The sequence below is a fragment of the Pecten maximus genome, chromosome 8 (genome assembly GCF_902652985.1).
Source record: "Pecten maximus chromosome 8, xPecMax1.1, whole genome shotgun sequence".
NCBI lineage: Eukaryota > Metazoa > Mollusca > Bivalvia > Pectinida > Pectinidae > Pecten > Pecten maximus.
The window spans coordinates 17,902,345-17,917,048 of NC_047022.1; the positions used below are offsets into that span (position 1 = coordinate 17,902,345).

Here is a 14,704-nt window from a genome sequence, read left to right on the forward strand (position 1 = left end):
AGGCTAGATCGTTTCATTGGTCATAGAAAAGCTTGATAACTACAAAGTAGATTTTCATTGGTCCTTCATCATACAATGTAAATGTATAGAAAATCGTCCAAGCATTATAATAATTTTATCATCACAAACTTGTCAACAGCACACATGCACTCACAAACACATTCTGACTAAACATATATTATATATCTTTCTGAGAGTTTTTGTTTTGTTTCCACTTAATTATCGAAGGAATGAACATAACGATTGTTGTTTTAAATGAATCAAAATCACGCAAAAATACAATTAAATTATAACAATTATACAATAGAAAACAATACAACATAATATGATACACGGGATTCTTTATTCATCAAGCAAATTAAACACAACGGCATCAGCAAAAATGTATTGTTTTCAAATCGTACACTAGCATAGCTATCGTCGTCTGCATTCCATATGCATCTGCTGGCAACGACAAGATCCTGGTCCACCTTTTGGTAAGGAATGAGACAAATTTGTACCTGGGGAACATGAGTGGTTTAACTGTGATATGGTCGCGGAGATGTAGCGAAAGAACCTTGCACCGCTTGGGCTCGTAAAGACCGTGCTCTAAAGACCCTTCAAAGAAGGACTTTATGCTTGTCTCCGGTTTTTATGATCGAATTTTCTGTACAGTGTCACGTCTCCCGTATTCGCCAGACATTTCCATCATTTATATTTATTTTACGTTTTGAGCGATATTTCTTCGTTTAATGAGCTGAAACGCATTCCCTTGGTTGCTGTTTCCTTCCTGTGATGATGTGGATTTTTCTGGAAGCATAAATGAGAACATTTTATTTCTTTGAGGTGCAGCTTGTGTTTGCTCCTCCGGGGATTCACCTTTAGATTTAAACGCACCTGCTAATATTTGAGATTGTACGCGTATAATGTATGTTGTCGTTATACATAGCATCGCTTCTGTGTTTTGTTCTGAATCTGCCTATCATACGTTCAATTTGTTGATATCACCTGTCAGATCAGACTTCTTTATTTTAGACATTTTGGGATCACAAGAAAGTTTGATTTCCTTCCTACCAAGTTATTGATATCACGTGATCTTTTTAATTGTCCACTTTTGTAATCCTCATACTCTTAAGCATTTTTTTTAAATGAAGTTGTCTGTTCTCTTGAACTTGCGGTCTCCTTTGTCCTATAGAAAGAATATTTTGATAAATTAGGTTTCTTAGTATGTGTAGTGCCAATTCAGTGTCGAAAGGTAGAATGAAGTAAATTCTTCTAAAAAAAACTATGTTTACAATTACCTAGAATTACCAAAACGTCAAAAAACTCAATTGTGATCAAGGAAAAGTTAAAATTGCAAAACATTACTATTCACCATGCATCTTTTTGCATGAGAACAAAAGGGAAGTGTAAAGATTATGTGATTTTGATATATAAAAACAGCTTTGATTATCGATAAGCCGTGACGAAATCCCATGAAAAAAAATGAAGAAAACAACTCCTAATTTGATTATTGACACATGCAATGGAACAATTCGCATCCATGTATGTAAATACATGTACATTACGATCCAGGTATTCATATCATCTAAAAGACGACTACTATGATCATGTCAGGATATCGGGGCATCACTGTGGTATTGAAACGTTCTTTTTTAAGAACGCCGATGTTGCGCAGCCGTATAAGCTGTGGGTATTTCTGACTAGACGATTGGGTGCCGTAGATCGTGAGTTCGAGGCCCGGTCAGGGCACCAGTCATAAAGTTGTCTTCATTCGTCAGTTGTGTTACTATATTTTATATCAAATAATTAGCACAATGTAGTATGACTATGTGTTGGTGATCCGAAGGTAAAGATTTGAATTTCATATCGTAGTTGTACTGTGATGAATATATACATGTATATATTTACATTTGTATGGCATTGTCACTATAAAGCCTTTTTGAGAGTTGTGTCGTTGATGTTTGTTTAAGTGCCATGCATCACGCGACAGTATCAGCGTAGTAATACAACACAGACCTGCGCAATATTTTGTTCCGGGCCAATATACTGAAAGCATTGTTATAGATAAATTTGAGCAAAAATACATATTTTTGTCAAATAATTTATTATGAGAAAACATGCCATATACTTTGTTTGTAATAAATGTTGAATATAATAAATTGTTGGGGTTTTTTTCAAGCACTATTTTGTTGCCGATTTTGTTTGCCAATCTGCACGAGACATGAAGGCTGTTCCAGTTAACGACTAAAATTTGTGTTGCCTGTCGGTAACGCGGGAATTATGAATTTTTTAAATATGATCTGTCAAAGGAAAAAAAATCAAATCGTTGGAAAATGTAAATATAAGCGTTGAACTGTTTTTGTATGGTATTTATGATCTATTTGAACGACAGAGCGCGCATTATGATTTGTTTGCTTACAAAGCTCTGTCGTTCAAAAAGATCATAAATACCATACAAAAACAGTTCAATGCTTAAATAAATGTGAGCTGTGAGGAAACAAAACGCCATAAAAATGTTGATTCCAAGACATCAGCCATTCCGAAAATTCTGGCTTACACTTTTACATCTCCATTATATAACTTATATAACGTATTAACTTATAACAATACTAATTGACATGTCTAAAGCATACAAAATGATAGTTTAGCACATACTAGTGCTGCTTTACTTTACTGCTCCGTACACCAACAGTGCTTACCACATGCGCTGTCACAGTAATTATAATGACCAACTTTATAACAGCACTATAATTGCTATTTTCCAACGTATTCCGATTATTAACAATTCAATGTAATTATTCACATTTATGTATGCGTCTTCCATTATAAGCAATATCGGACCTATCCTTGCATATTCTTGTTTCTAGAGCTAGGAATCTTTAAAATTGATTTAATTTTAATTTTACAGTTCAATACTTTAAATTTTGGTGAAGAAATCATCCCTGTAGATATGAATTTATATATTCGTATTTAAATTATCGTTGCCCTAGTTTATATATGAACATCGAGGTGTTGCGTCAAAATTCACCACAAACTGTTATTTCCGTTTTTTCTTCTAAATGACGGGTGACAGATTTGGTTAAGGCCATTTCAATAGTTATCCATCTTGTGACAAACATCAATTTAGATTCCATGGTACTGATCTAGTACAATGTTTCTGTTTTAATGTTAGTTAATAACAAGAAACTTGTTTAAAGCTAGCTACTACAATAACTTTTTTCTAATACTTTTCAACGAATTTCAAGTATTTTCCACATCAACGATATCGGTAAATATATCAGCTTGTCTTTGCAATAGGTGGCCTTGATATTTTTGTAATTAGATAATTGATAATGTCCAACATTTAAAATAGAAATCACAACACATATAAACAGAATTGATGTTTTGTATACTTTATACATCAACAAAAAACGTATCCTCAATTAACAAAACATACCTTTATTAGTTGATAAGAACACGACGATGTTTACAGAAAAGCAATTTTATCCGTTGTTTATGTCTGATAAAACGCTGACTTAAACCAGTCCGTACCAAACAAATATATGGAGTGGGATAGTATCGTTCAATATCAACAAAAACAGTCTAGATCTTGAAATTCACAAACAGTCTGTGCCATGCAAACAGTATTCCCGTGAGCAAGTTCGGTTACAAATCATATTACACTACGGCTGACGGAGAAAAAGCTATATTAACATGGACAGTTACAATTTTAATTTACAGTTTAAATACTGATCAACAACCGAACAAAAACTACCATGGGATTATCTTGCCAGCGTAGTCGAGCATCAGTCCGTTTTTTTCTTCATCAAGACCTGCCATGACGTTGATCATGCCCTGCACTGACTGTTCGGATGTGATGAGAGCGTTTGGTCCACCCATGTCGGTTTTGACGTAACCCGGATGCAGGCTCACGCTCAAAATATCATCAGACTTCAAATCTACACTGAGGTTCTTTGTCACCATATTAAGCGCAGCCTGTAAACATTGAAGTAGGATAAAATAAATAAGATAAGATAAAATGCTATCCTTTAAGCAAGAAAGGTTTTGTTTTTTAATATTATTTTATATTGGGCATTCCACCTGCTCTCCATTCCCCGCAGGAAGCCCGTAAAAATAAGTTTATTGTACCTGCTTACCCTCTTACAAGATTCTGAAAAGTAGTACACATTTGAAGTTGCATTTATCCCTAACTTATTATTATTATTATTAATTGGGTCCAACAAATATATAAGCATACAACTAACATATTAACAGACATAATATGCAAATGAGGCAATTTAACTTATTTAATTTTATTTATTTATTCATCTTAATTTATTTTATTTTATTTTCAAATTTGCAATATTTCAACTTTTAGGCTTGGGGGGGGGGGGGGGGGGGGGGGAGGTCAGAATCGTCAATAATGCAAAATCTGTTCTGACCAAATTTAGTTAAAATCCATTCAGCATTTTATGACAAGCAGCGATTGAAAGCAAATGTTGACGGCCGACGAACGGACTCATTCTGGAGTTATATTCGATGGTACATTTGTGAAAATTTCTTGCATGTTTTTCTATATCTTTAAAATTAGATTCCCGTAAACCTCTACATTTTCTTGAACTTTGTGCTGATGGTTTGTTTTCTAAGAAAAAAACAAGGGCCCAATGGGCTCGAATCTCTCACCTGCTATCCAGTGATCCTTTTCATACATAAACATAATTAGGAACAAGTGTATCAGAGACCATATATAAGATATCAGGGCCTCACAGTTACTTGAAAAGGTGTCTTTAAAAAATGTTGTGTCAATTTAACTCTTTCAAACTTAAATTATGATCAAGGTCATCCATTTGAACAAACTTGGTAGCCCTTAATCCAAGCATTCTACAGACCCAATATCAACTCCCTGGGATTCTTGGTTACTGAGAAGATATTAAAAAATTTGAGCCTATTTGACCCCTGTGATCTTTAATGAAGGCCAAGGACATTCATTTGAATAAACATTATAGCAATTCACCCCGGCAGGCTACAGACCCAATATCAACTCCCTATGGACTCTTGGTTATTGAGAAGAAGTCATTTAAGGGTTTCAACCTATTTGATCCCTGTGACCTTAAATGAAAGCCAGGGGGATCCATTTGAACAAACTTGGTAGCACTTCATCCCAGCATGATACAGACCCAATATCAACTCCCTGTGACTCTTGGCTATTTAGAAGAAGTCGTTGTAAGATTTGAGCCTTTTTGACCCCTGTGACCTTGAATGAAAGTCAATTTCATTCATTTGAACAAACTTGATACCCCTTCAACCGAGCATGTTACAGGCCTAGTATTAGGTCTCTCGGCCTCTTAGTTATTGAGAAGAAGCTGTTTAAATGGAAAAACCGGACGGACGGACAGACGACGCCGCGCCACGGCATAAGTTTGCCCTTCGAGCAGGTGAGCTAAAAATTAAAATGTCACTGACATATCAACAAACTTACTGCAGTCTTTGATTCCACGAGGCAGTAAACGTGCTCTTGGTATTGCTTACTGAATCCAGTGCGTCATGTTTGACCTTGTTTATGTAGCCACACCGATGCAAACGAATGACTCATTTTTTAAAATCGAATAACAATCTCTATATGACGGAATATCATAATATATACGTTATTTACAGTGCTATAATATACAAATCCGGTAGAAAGGACAAAGCTTAAGGAGCAAACACATCAAAATATTTATTAGCGATGCTCTGTGATTGTTAATCACATTTGTAATTACTCCCCCGGGTAGCAAGTTGGGACAATACATAACAAGAAGACGTTGTCGTCAAGGGCCATGCAAAATAAGAGGCCAAGAGGGCCTACATCGCTCACTGTAATATTTCAGTAATCATGGCAAAATATTTCAAGTTACATCACAAGTATTTGTCTACTTTTTTGTTGCATCTTTCAACTATTATTAAAAGTTTTTTGGGTTTTTCTTTTCATTTTATTTGCAAAGGACCCATACCCTCCATTTATACAATACTAGATCTCCTTTGCAAAATAATGCTCCAACCTAACCGACTTAATCAGAATACATACAGTCATTTAGGACTAGTAGGGATTTAAAGTTTTGGGGTGGGACGCCGTCGCCGACGCGGGGGTGACAGCGTTAGCTCTCGGCAACAAAGTTGACGGTGTAGGCGCGTGTATCGCTTAATTATTGATATATCTTATTATTCATAGGCCGAATTCTACAATTACTGCGGCTGAAATCTAAGGTAATAGTCCCTTTAAAGTTGTAGAACTTACAATATTATTTTACCTCATTGGTTCCAGTATGTATCAGGGGGGAATCAAATATTCGTGTTATCCATCACATACACACCATCACATTTAACAGTCATGTAGGCATCTTAATAGCGCTACACATAATAAAGTGTCCAACACCAAAGAAGGTCTGTTTCAGTAAGCTGTCCGGCCCTGTGAATGTCACGGATGGAAGGACATTAGTCACCCCGGAGGGTGGGTGCATATGCCATCCTTTGCGTCGCCTGAGCACATGCCTAGACTAGGCCTAAGGAGGTGATGACTCTGGACTATATACACTATACGTTTAAGATCAGGCGTACATGCCAGGCGGACGGAGAGGTGGGGAGTAGGATGATAGGGCTGCACAGTAGTAACACACTTGTCTTTCCCATTGGCGACCATGTTTCGACTCGCCGATCGGACGTGAGAATGTATGGTCACCTGCCCGACCACGTGGGGTTTTCCCCTGGCACAGCAGTTTTCTCCCACAATAAAACCCCTCGTGCGTTTTAATCCAGGACATCAAGAGTTGTTAATATAAGTTAGTTGTTTTGCATTTTATACTTATGCTTACAATTAAAGATTAAGACTTAGTTGAAGTCTTCGCATTTTACCACTACGATAATGACATATGGGTGATACACATCTGTCAGTATATAACGTACTGCATAAGGTTATAATGAGGATTTATCAGAATGACTTTACCAAGCACCACCCGTCATCCAATCAAAAGTTAGTAAGTATACCAATTGATAATGCACATTTTTCATTTTATTAAACGGTAAAAAAGCTCAACCAGGCGAAACCAGAGGCAGTATCAAGGGAGACAATTAGACAGAAGAGAAAATACAAAATCCTAAATTAAGTCGCCATTTACATATGCGAGGTATGGGGACAGTTATAACGACGAAGTGATTGCATAAAATGACAACTCGAGAAATATCGGACTGAAAATAGCCTGTAGTGTACTCAAATTCTTTAAAGCCAGTTCAAAGAAAATTAACATCAGCAGCAACATTGTACGTCCCTGATAATAGGTATGTGAAAGATATAGCACCCCTGATACCACAATTTGTTGTTTGGTTTATCGCCCCATGAACAGCCAGAGTCATTTTGAGGCTGTGCCTCCTTGTATTGGTTGGTGACTACCTTACTGAAAATCATACCGAGACCTATCGTATGCCATCCAGAACAACGAGGTTAAAATGTCTTTCCAAAGGACACAACCACAACAGCAAAAACCGGTCCGTTTCTCAGCTTCCCGAGAAACACAAGGGTAGAGGGCGTCAAACCGCATACCTCAAATCTTCAACCTGAGGAAACGAGGCTGCCTATCGCGGCCCCACAAAGGTCAAACACAAAATTAACATAAGTACCTTAGAAATTCTGTACGGATAGCGCCCTCCGCTTCTGTTGTCGTCCATTGATCCGACCTTGCTGGTCATATTGATAATGGCAGATTTTGTACAGCTCATGGGAAGGCCAGTGGACGCTTTTGCAGCCTTCTGTATTAGAGGAAGGAACTCCTACATTGAACAAGAGCGTTAGAATTTAATAAGTGTATGCAAACAAGTAAAGAAAAGAATCAATAATATCAGAAGAAAGAGAAAATCTAGTCAGTCAAATTAAAACAGATGATGAGATGCAATCAAGCATGTTTTACATCAAATGGGTACGTTCTGGTATTAAAGTTTCCTCTTGTGCAGGAATCGTATGTGGTCGTAATCCATGGGACTTTTGGAATGCATACAGCTAATGAATAATTATGTTTTCGTTTGTTAAACTACCTTTATCAATAAACAGTACTCGATGAGTTAAGTCTATCTAATGCAATATTGTACTTATTGACAATGCTATGGTATTACGGACAGCTAACCTTAGCAAGAAACAGCGGTCCGATAGTATTGGTACGGAATAGACTCTCCATCTTCTGTATTGTGACGGCAGAAAGATCGTCACGGCTAATTATTCCAGCATTGTTGATAAGGAGGTTTAGCCCACTACCTTGTAAAAGGGCTTCCACTTCCTCTCGGACGCCTTGGAAACTGTCCGGGTCGGAGACATCTAAACAAACAAAGTTACTGACCCTCAACACACATAATAAAATCGTCTAAAATAATAACATACACATATACATTTATCTTTAAGTTTGACATTTGTCTTTTCAAGTGTTACAGTGAATCATATGGAAACGAGACCGTCAATGTGTTCCTTGACCCTAGCATGACCGTTGTTGCAAAACACTTACTGCATTTTTGAAAGATTTGTTTTCAATCGCATTGTATCAAACAAAACATGATTTGAAAAAAAAAACTTATATCGACAAAAATAACCGCATCCTAAAGATGGTCGCTAACTAATCGTCTTAAAGTTACATACAATTGTACCAAATATAGAGAAGGTACAATTCCTTCGTGATACAAACAATTAAGTATCCGCTTTAAAATTAAGGGACTATATGGTTAGAAAACACAATGAGAAAATGATCTAAAACGTTATTTTTTCAATGAGTATGTTACAAAACAAACACTTTGTGTTAATTACAAAAATTAAAAGTCACTGCAACTGTTTATGACAGATATCTAAAAAATAAAGAATGTAAACATTGTGGTCTCGATCTAATTCATAAATTACCGATCGTAACCTGATACTGCGCATACGTATAAGTTGAGAAAGAAGCAACATGGCGGACGTAAAGGCAACAGGGGCATGGAAGTTACCTCACGGAAAGTGCCAAAAAGCGTAAAAGGAAGAAGTCAGACCAGAAAAGAGGACAAGCAGTAATCTATGTTAGACAGGAGATTGATAGATGGCGAAAGTTGAAGGAGGAAATGGGATTGAATACGGATTGGGAATTCGCGAAGCTGTTACTTGACAGGCCTAGGTTAGCTTAACTTTAGCATATAATTCTATCGTATCCAATTGCCGTTGATTGTAATCCGGTATCCAGTGTTGAACCTATAAGAACGTTATGAATAATACTACTTAAAGTGTCCTTTGATAATGATTGAATGATAATAATTGTATTATTCGCTTGAATTTAACTATGACAACGTGTGTTCGTTGTTGAAAGCGAGATGACCCTATTGGGTGTATTCGTTCTTAGGGAAATTGATGTTTGTCATTGTTTGGTGAATTAGTGTTACTTGAAATTAAATATGACGGTACTGGTGCTATTGTGAAAATATCGACCGTGATTATAAACATTACCTTGATAATAAACAGTACAACGTATGTTTATAAACATATGTATATATATATGAAATTCATACTGTAACTATATATATGTGGCTAGCATACAATGTACATGTACATGTAGAACATTAATTGTACTGTATATAATATATACATGTAGCAATGTGGCAGTAGATGTCCCTGCTGTTATCATTATAAAGTAAAAATGTTACAGTATAAAAAAGACTATTGCATAATAATGATAATATTGTTAATTATTAATAGCAATTAAAATGTCAATTTTACTTATAAATTACACACTATATTTCCAGTATAAATGAAATAAATGATCAATCATAACTGTCCAGATGCATAGGGTACAAGTAGTGCTTTTTCACGTTTTGTACAATTCGACCCAGACTACAATAAGCTACCATTGTATGTATGGCATTAATTTAATTTTATTATATCACATTTATTGTGAAGGAATTCGAAGCAAAAGGCTGATAGTACTTGTGCTACCAAAAAGGAGAGAGCAGCATCGATATATCATCAATCCTTTCGAGTAAGTTTCATATATATGTATTTGCCCAGTCATTTAGAAATAAATACATCCAGGTGTTTCTTGTAAAGATATAACTTCCGGTACAGAACATATTATCATATTAGTGAAAGAAATATGTAGTATTGTTGAATGAAGAATAACATGGGGGGGGGGGGGGGGGGGGGGGGCGATACTATTTTTTTAAATTGTAATCATTCAGACCTATATCTCTTTCTATGACTCACAAATTCAGCATCAGTGCATAATGGCATATTATTTCATATTTTGTGCAGGACTATAATTCACTGAATTCTCTAGTTGGAATACTTTGCAGTTGTTAAAAGGAATTGTCTTTTATTTGTAATAGGTGGTATGTTGTGTACTAATCCTTTGTACTTTCAAGCAAGAAAATTGATATTTTTGTCTCTTTTTTGTGAGCTTAACCATAGATGTCAGTGGAAATGTGGTGTGGATGACCTCAACTCTGATGATGAGGATTATGATCCAAGCTTTGACTTCACTCTCAGGTATAGAACATGTAAGTGTGCTGAAGAATCTTTCACAATAACATTTCCTGTGATTTTCTGTTTCTGATTGCTAAATGTCAATAATCTGTTAATTATTGAGTAATTCAAGCATTAACATGATTTAAAATCATTATGCAATGCCATATTTTTCATATTTGATTGACACAAAAAGGAGTAAATTTCTGTTAGTGAATGTCATCAATAGCCAAGCTATGGTGTTCTCATACAGCTCTGTTTTGAAGGGGCAGTTTCATTTGAGAAGTTATATTTTTGTTATTGCTTTGTTTATCATGATCATGGTCTTGTCAAGATATCTGATCTCTTAGTTAAAAGTCATCTTTTGAAACATGCTTACAATTTAAACAGCCATGTGCAGTTCTGCTATATGTTTCCATTTATATTTATTTTAGATTTTTAGGCCTGATTAGTTTGACGACTTTGAACACTTTGTTATTTGGTGATGTAGTATTAGGACAAAAATCAGTAGCTCAAGCTGGACTGGCAGAAGAGGAGGGAAAAGAGGTTTCTACAGATTGATAGAACCAGGAGAGTCACATATAATGACCGATGATAATCATAATGCTTCCTGACCTACAACAAGATTGAAAATACATTTAAATTGAACGGATGTCAACTTGAAACCTATTATTTGTGTCTCATGAACAGTATGTATGTATACATATATAGTGTATGTCACAAGTATGGTGGTTTTCTGACAGTTATGTTGTCACAAGTATGGTGTATTTGGTAAGTATGGTGTATGCGTCAAAAGTTTGGTAAGTTTGATGTATGCGGCAAGTATGATATATATGTGCCACAAGTATGTTAACGTTGCATGCATGTGAAAATTAATGTTCATGGATCTGGTTATTGTCATCTGTACTAACACTGAAATAGATTTGTCTACAGATGTGATTAAAATATCTATGCCAACAATTGATTAACTAGTCCAAGAAACTATTATTGTGACTTGCCTTCTTTGTTATAACGTTGATGTATGATTTGTAAGTACAACATTTGCTTCGCTGTATCATGTAGCCATACAGCCAACTAACAACAATGAGAGTATGGAGTTAAGTAATTTAAAGTACGTACATTAGGTACCAACCATAAAAATACGACAAGTTCTGGGGTTATCCTTGCATTATTTGACATAGCGCGGGGGGGGGGGGGGGGGGGGGGGGGCTATAGGTTTACTCCCTCTCTTTCTGTCTCAGTGTTTCCAGTTTTTTCCCAGTCAGGCTTCAAGGTATGATCATGAAAGTTCGTATGTAACTTCAGTATGAGTAGATACAGATCAATTTTGAGTTTCAGAGTTTATGGGTCGAGGTCAAGGTCACTGTTTTAGCGGGGGCCGTTAGGGGACATGTATTGCTTGTTTCTTCTAATCTTCCCATGCATTTACCGTGCTCGAATATGCACGAGTAATTTGAAGTGATAATCATATCAAAATACATTAGTGAAAACATCATCATTATCTGTGTTTAGCATATTTGAACATTTAGCATCATCATCATCTGTGGTGACTGGGTTTTTTCTCACTGGTTTGGGATGGGGTCTTCTTGTCTCTTTTTGGGAAGAAAATTGGTGAATTTGGATTTATTTCTTCATGAGTAAACAGAAAATTTTGGGAATTCGGGTTTGAAATGAAATAATTCCAATTGGGGATGGCCCCAAAAAGCCCTCAGAAAAAGCCCTGAGGTGATCAAATTTTGACAAAGCATCATCATCATCATCATCATCCAAACTAAATAAGCATGTCATTACATCCATACTTATCGCAAAGACCGAGACAAACGTTTTGTTATACATTTGTACTTTGTTAAACATACAAGAGTAATATCAGTTAATCAATCCTGGTTGCCTTGAAACTGATGGATTGTCAACAGTCATCAGGGAGGACCTGTCTCTAATTTTCTACACTACCAGGAGAGCAACTGTACATTCCTATATCACATACTGTGCATGGTATACCATGTCTCTCAGACTACTACAATGTACATGCTCTACCTTGTCCCCTTCCCCAAGCTCTGAGAAGCTGGTAGTGGTGTCTTAGTATAAGATATAATTAGCTGACAATTTGGTTGTTGATCTAAATTAAAACCGAAGCTATTAAAATTTTCTTAGAACACTAAAGAAGAAAACTTGATACATGACAGAAAAGTAGAAAGATACTGGACAAACTCATTACTTTTGGCATTCATTCTTTTTAACATGTTCTATAAGTACCTTGGAGGCATAGAGTTTGTCTTAACTCTTGTGTGATTCACACTGTTTATTAATTGCATGTATCTATATCAAATATATTGATGCCAGTTGAATGGAAAACGATATATATTTAAACAGAGAAGGTTTCAATTCCTGCGCAAAAGTAAGTGACATGCCTTAGACGAGTGTTTGTTTACACTTGCCTCGTGATCCATTTTCTTTTCTTTTTTTTTGCGACGGAATTAATGACTTCGTCACGTGACGGACCATGTGACCTATTCGGCTTTCCTCGTCATAAATCGAGCGTGCTCCTGTTTACAAATAAACAATGTCCCGACCCCAAAAAATATGTATAAAAACAACAAAGTTGACGGTGTAGGCGCGTGTATCGCTTAATTGTTGGTATTTCTTATTATTCATAGGCCAAATTCTACACTTCCTGCGGTTGAAATCTAAGGTAATAGTCCCTTTAAAAACATTAAATAAAAATCAAATTTAGGTCTAGTATCAAAATATACAGCAGCTTATTATTATTTACAATCAACCATAATTACACTTATCGGCGATGTAGAATTCAACGGATCTGATTTCCAGTATACAGAAAAATAATGAGATTGCTTAATATCTTAAAGACACTTACCGAGTTTTAGCACGCTGACTGCACCGTTAGACTTCGCAAGTGTATGGAGATCCTAGATATAGGCATAAGAGAAGATGAAACAAAAGGAATTACATTAATGTAGGTACGAGGGAATAGTAAACAAAAGGAAATACATTATGTAGGTACGAGGGGATAGTAAACAAAAGGAAATACATTATATAGGTACGAGGGGATAGTAAATATAAACAAAACGAAATACATTAATGTAGGTACGACGGAAACGTAAACTGTAGCCTGACACCTGGGCCACCAGACAGCTAGCTGTCTAATGTCAGCGGCAGAGGAAATGAAACCTACGATGACCGACAGCGGCCGCCAAGTAACAACTACAGGGCAATAGATTTGTGTACATGTACATGTACACAAATGTACATGTACGCATTTTGCAATATTGAGTAGTTGTACTGTACGTCTAGAAAATGTACATGTACACAAATCTATTACTCTGTAGTTGTTATTTGTCGGCCGCTGTCGGCCATCGTAGAAACCTCGGCTAGGATGCCATTAATGTCTAAATATAGAGTGTATAATTATTCATAAATCTGACCGACACTGAATCTAAAAGGCAAGAACATGACGGAAACCCAAATCTCACTATAGGCATAAAACATAGTAGAATCATGCGGATTTAAATGGGTCAGATATATTATTTACTAGGTTCACGAGATCATTTCTAGTTGTCAAAAACAACTTTAGATTTATCTAGATCCACATATACATAAAATGTCCCCAGATCAAACTATCAGTTTGAAATATGCCTACTGTACACAATGACAATACAACGCCACACCGGTACGCACTATCTAGAATATGTAAACAAAGTATTCGTATGCCTATTACACACGTGGGTGTTCATGCGGTTACACACGTGTGTAGAATCTATAATCTATATATATATATATACCTCGGCTTTGCCAGGACTTCGGCACGTGGCAAATACATGCTTCGGTGGCGTTTCTAGCTGCAGAAACTGTCGAACAAGCTCTAAACCAATCCCACGGTTTGCTCCCGTAATCAATACACTCCTTGGACAAAGCATTGTTGTATACTGAACTATCCACTCGTTGACCAAAACGATCACAAAATGAAAACCGGATATGACTTAGAGTGCAGTCCCTTTACATATAGGCTGGTGAAATTATTCTTTGTTTTTGGGTATAAAGTATTAACCATACTGATATGTCCCCATATTTTTAAGTGTTTGTTGGAACATACATAAATGTTATAGCCGCAGAATTATCTCTGTTATTGTGGGGTTTTTTAAGAGCAAAGGACCGCATGTGGCTGGTTAAGAGAGAAGGATGTGCGCACGTGTTTGAAAAGCATGAGAATTGTGGTAAGAAGATCCGCTTCTG

The 14,704-nt window shown here is 36.2% G+C and overlaps 1 protein-coding gene across 2 annotated transcripts; it reads right to left on the reverse strand.

Annotated features, from left to right (window-relative positions):
- Positions 1–330: 330 nt before the first annotated feature.
- On the reverse strand, positions 331–14,454 carry LOC117332685 (C-factor-like). Of its 2 annotated transcripts, XM_033891683.1 has the most exons (6): positions 14,254–14,454; positions 13,329–13,380; positions 8,112–8,299; positions 7,612–7,761; positions 3,737–3,957; positions 331–789 (listed from the first exon to the last, which is right to left on the reverse strand). In XM_033891683.1, coding segments are annotated over exons 1-6 (747 nt in total). In that variant the 5' UTR covers positions 14,389–14,454; the 3' UTR covers positions 331–788. The 2 variants fall into 2 exon arrangements, with proteins under 2 accessions (XP_033747574.1, XP_033747573.1); XM_033891682.1 differs by lacking the exon at positions 331–789 and having other exon boundaries at positions 3,361–3,957; positions 14,254–14,453.
- Positions 14,455–14,704: the final 250 nt, after the last annotated feature.

Excerpts from the sequence above, each read along its gene's own strand:
- LOC117332685 (XM_033891682.1), bottom strand. The coding sequence starts at position 14,388 with ATGCTTTGTCCAAGGAGTGTATTGATTACGGGAGCAAACCGTGGGATT. Across the intron at positions 8,300-13,328 it reads AGTCAGCGTGCTAAAACTCG|ATGTCTCCGACCCGGACAGT; the intron begins GTAAGTGTCTTT and ends TTGTTTGTTTAG. Across the intron at positions 3,958-7,611 it reads ATCCGTACAGAATTTCTAAG|GCTGCGCTTAATATGGTGAC; the intron begins GTACTTATGTTA and ends CAATGTTTACAG.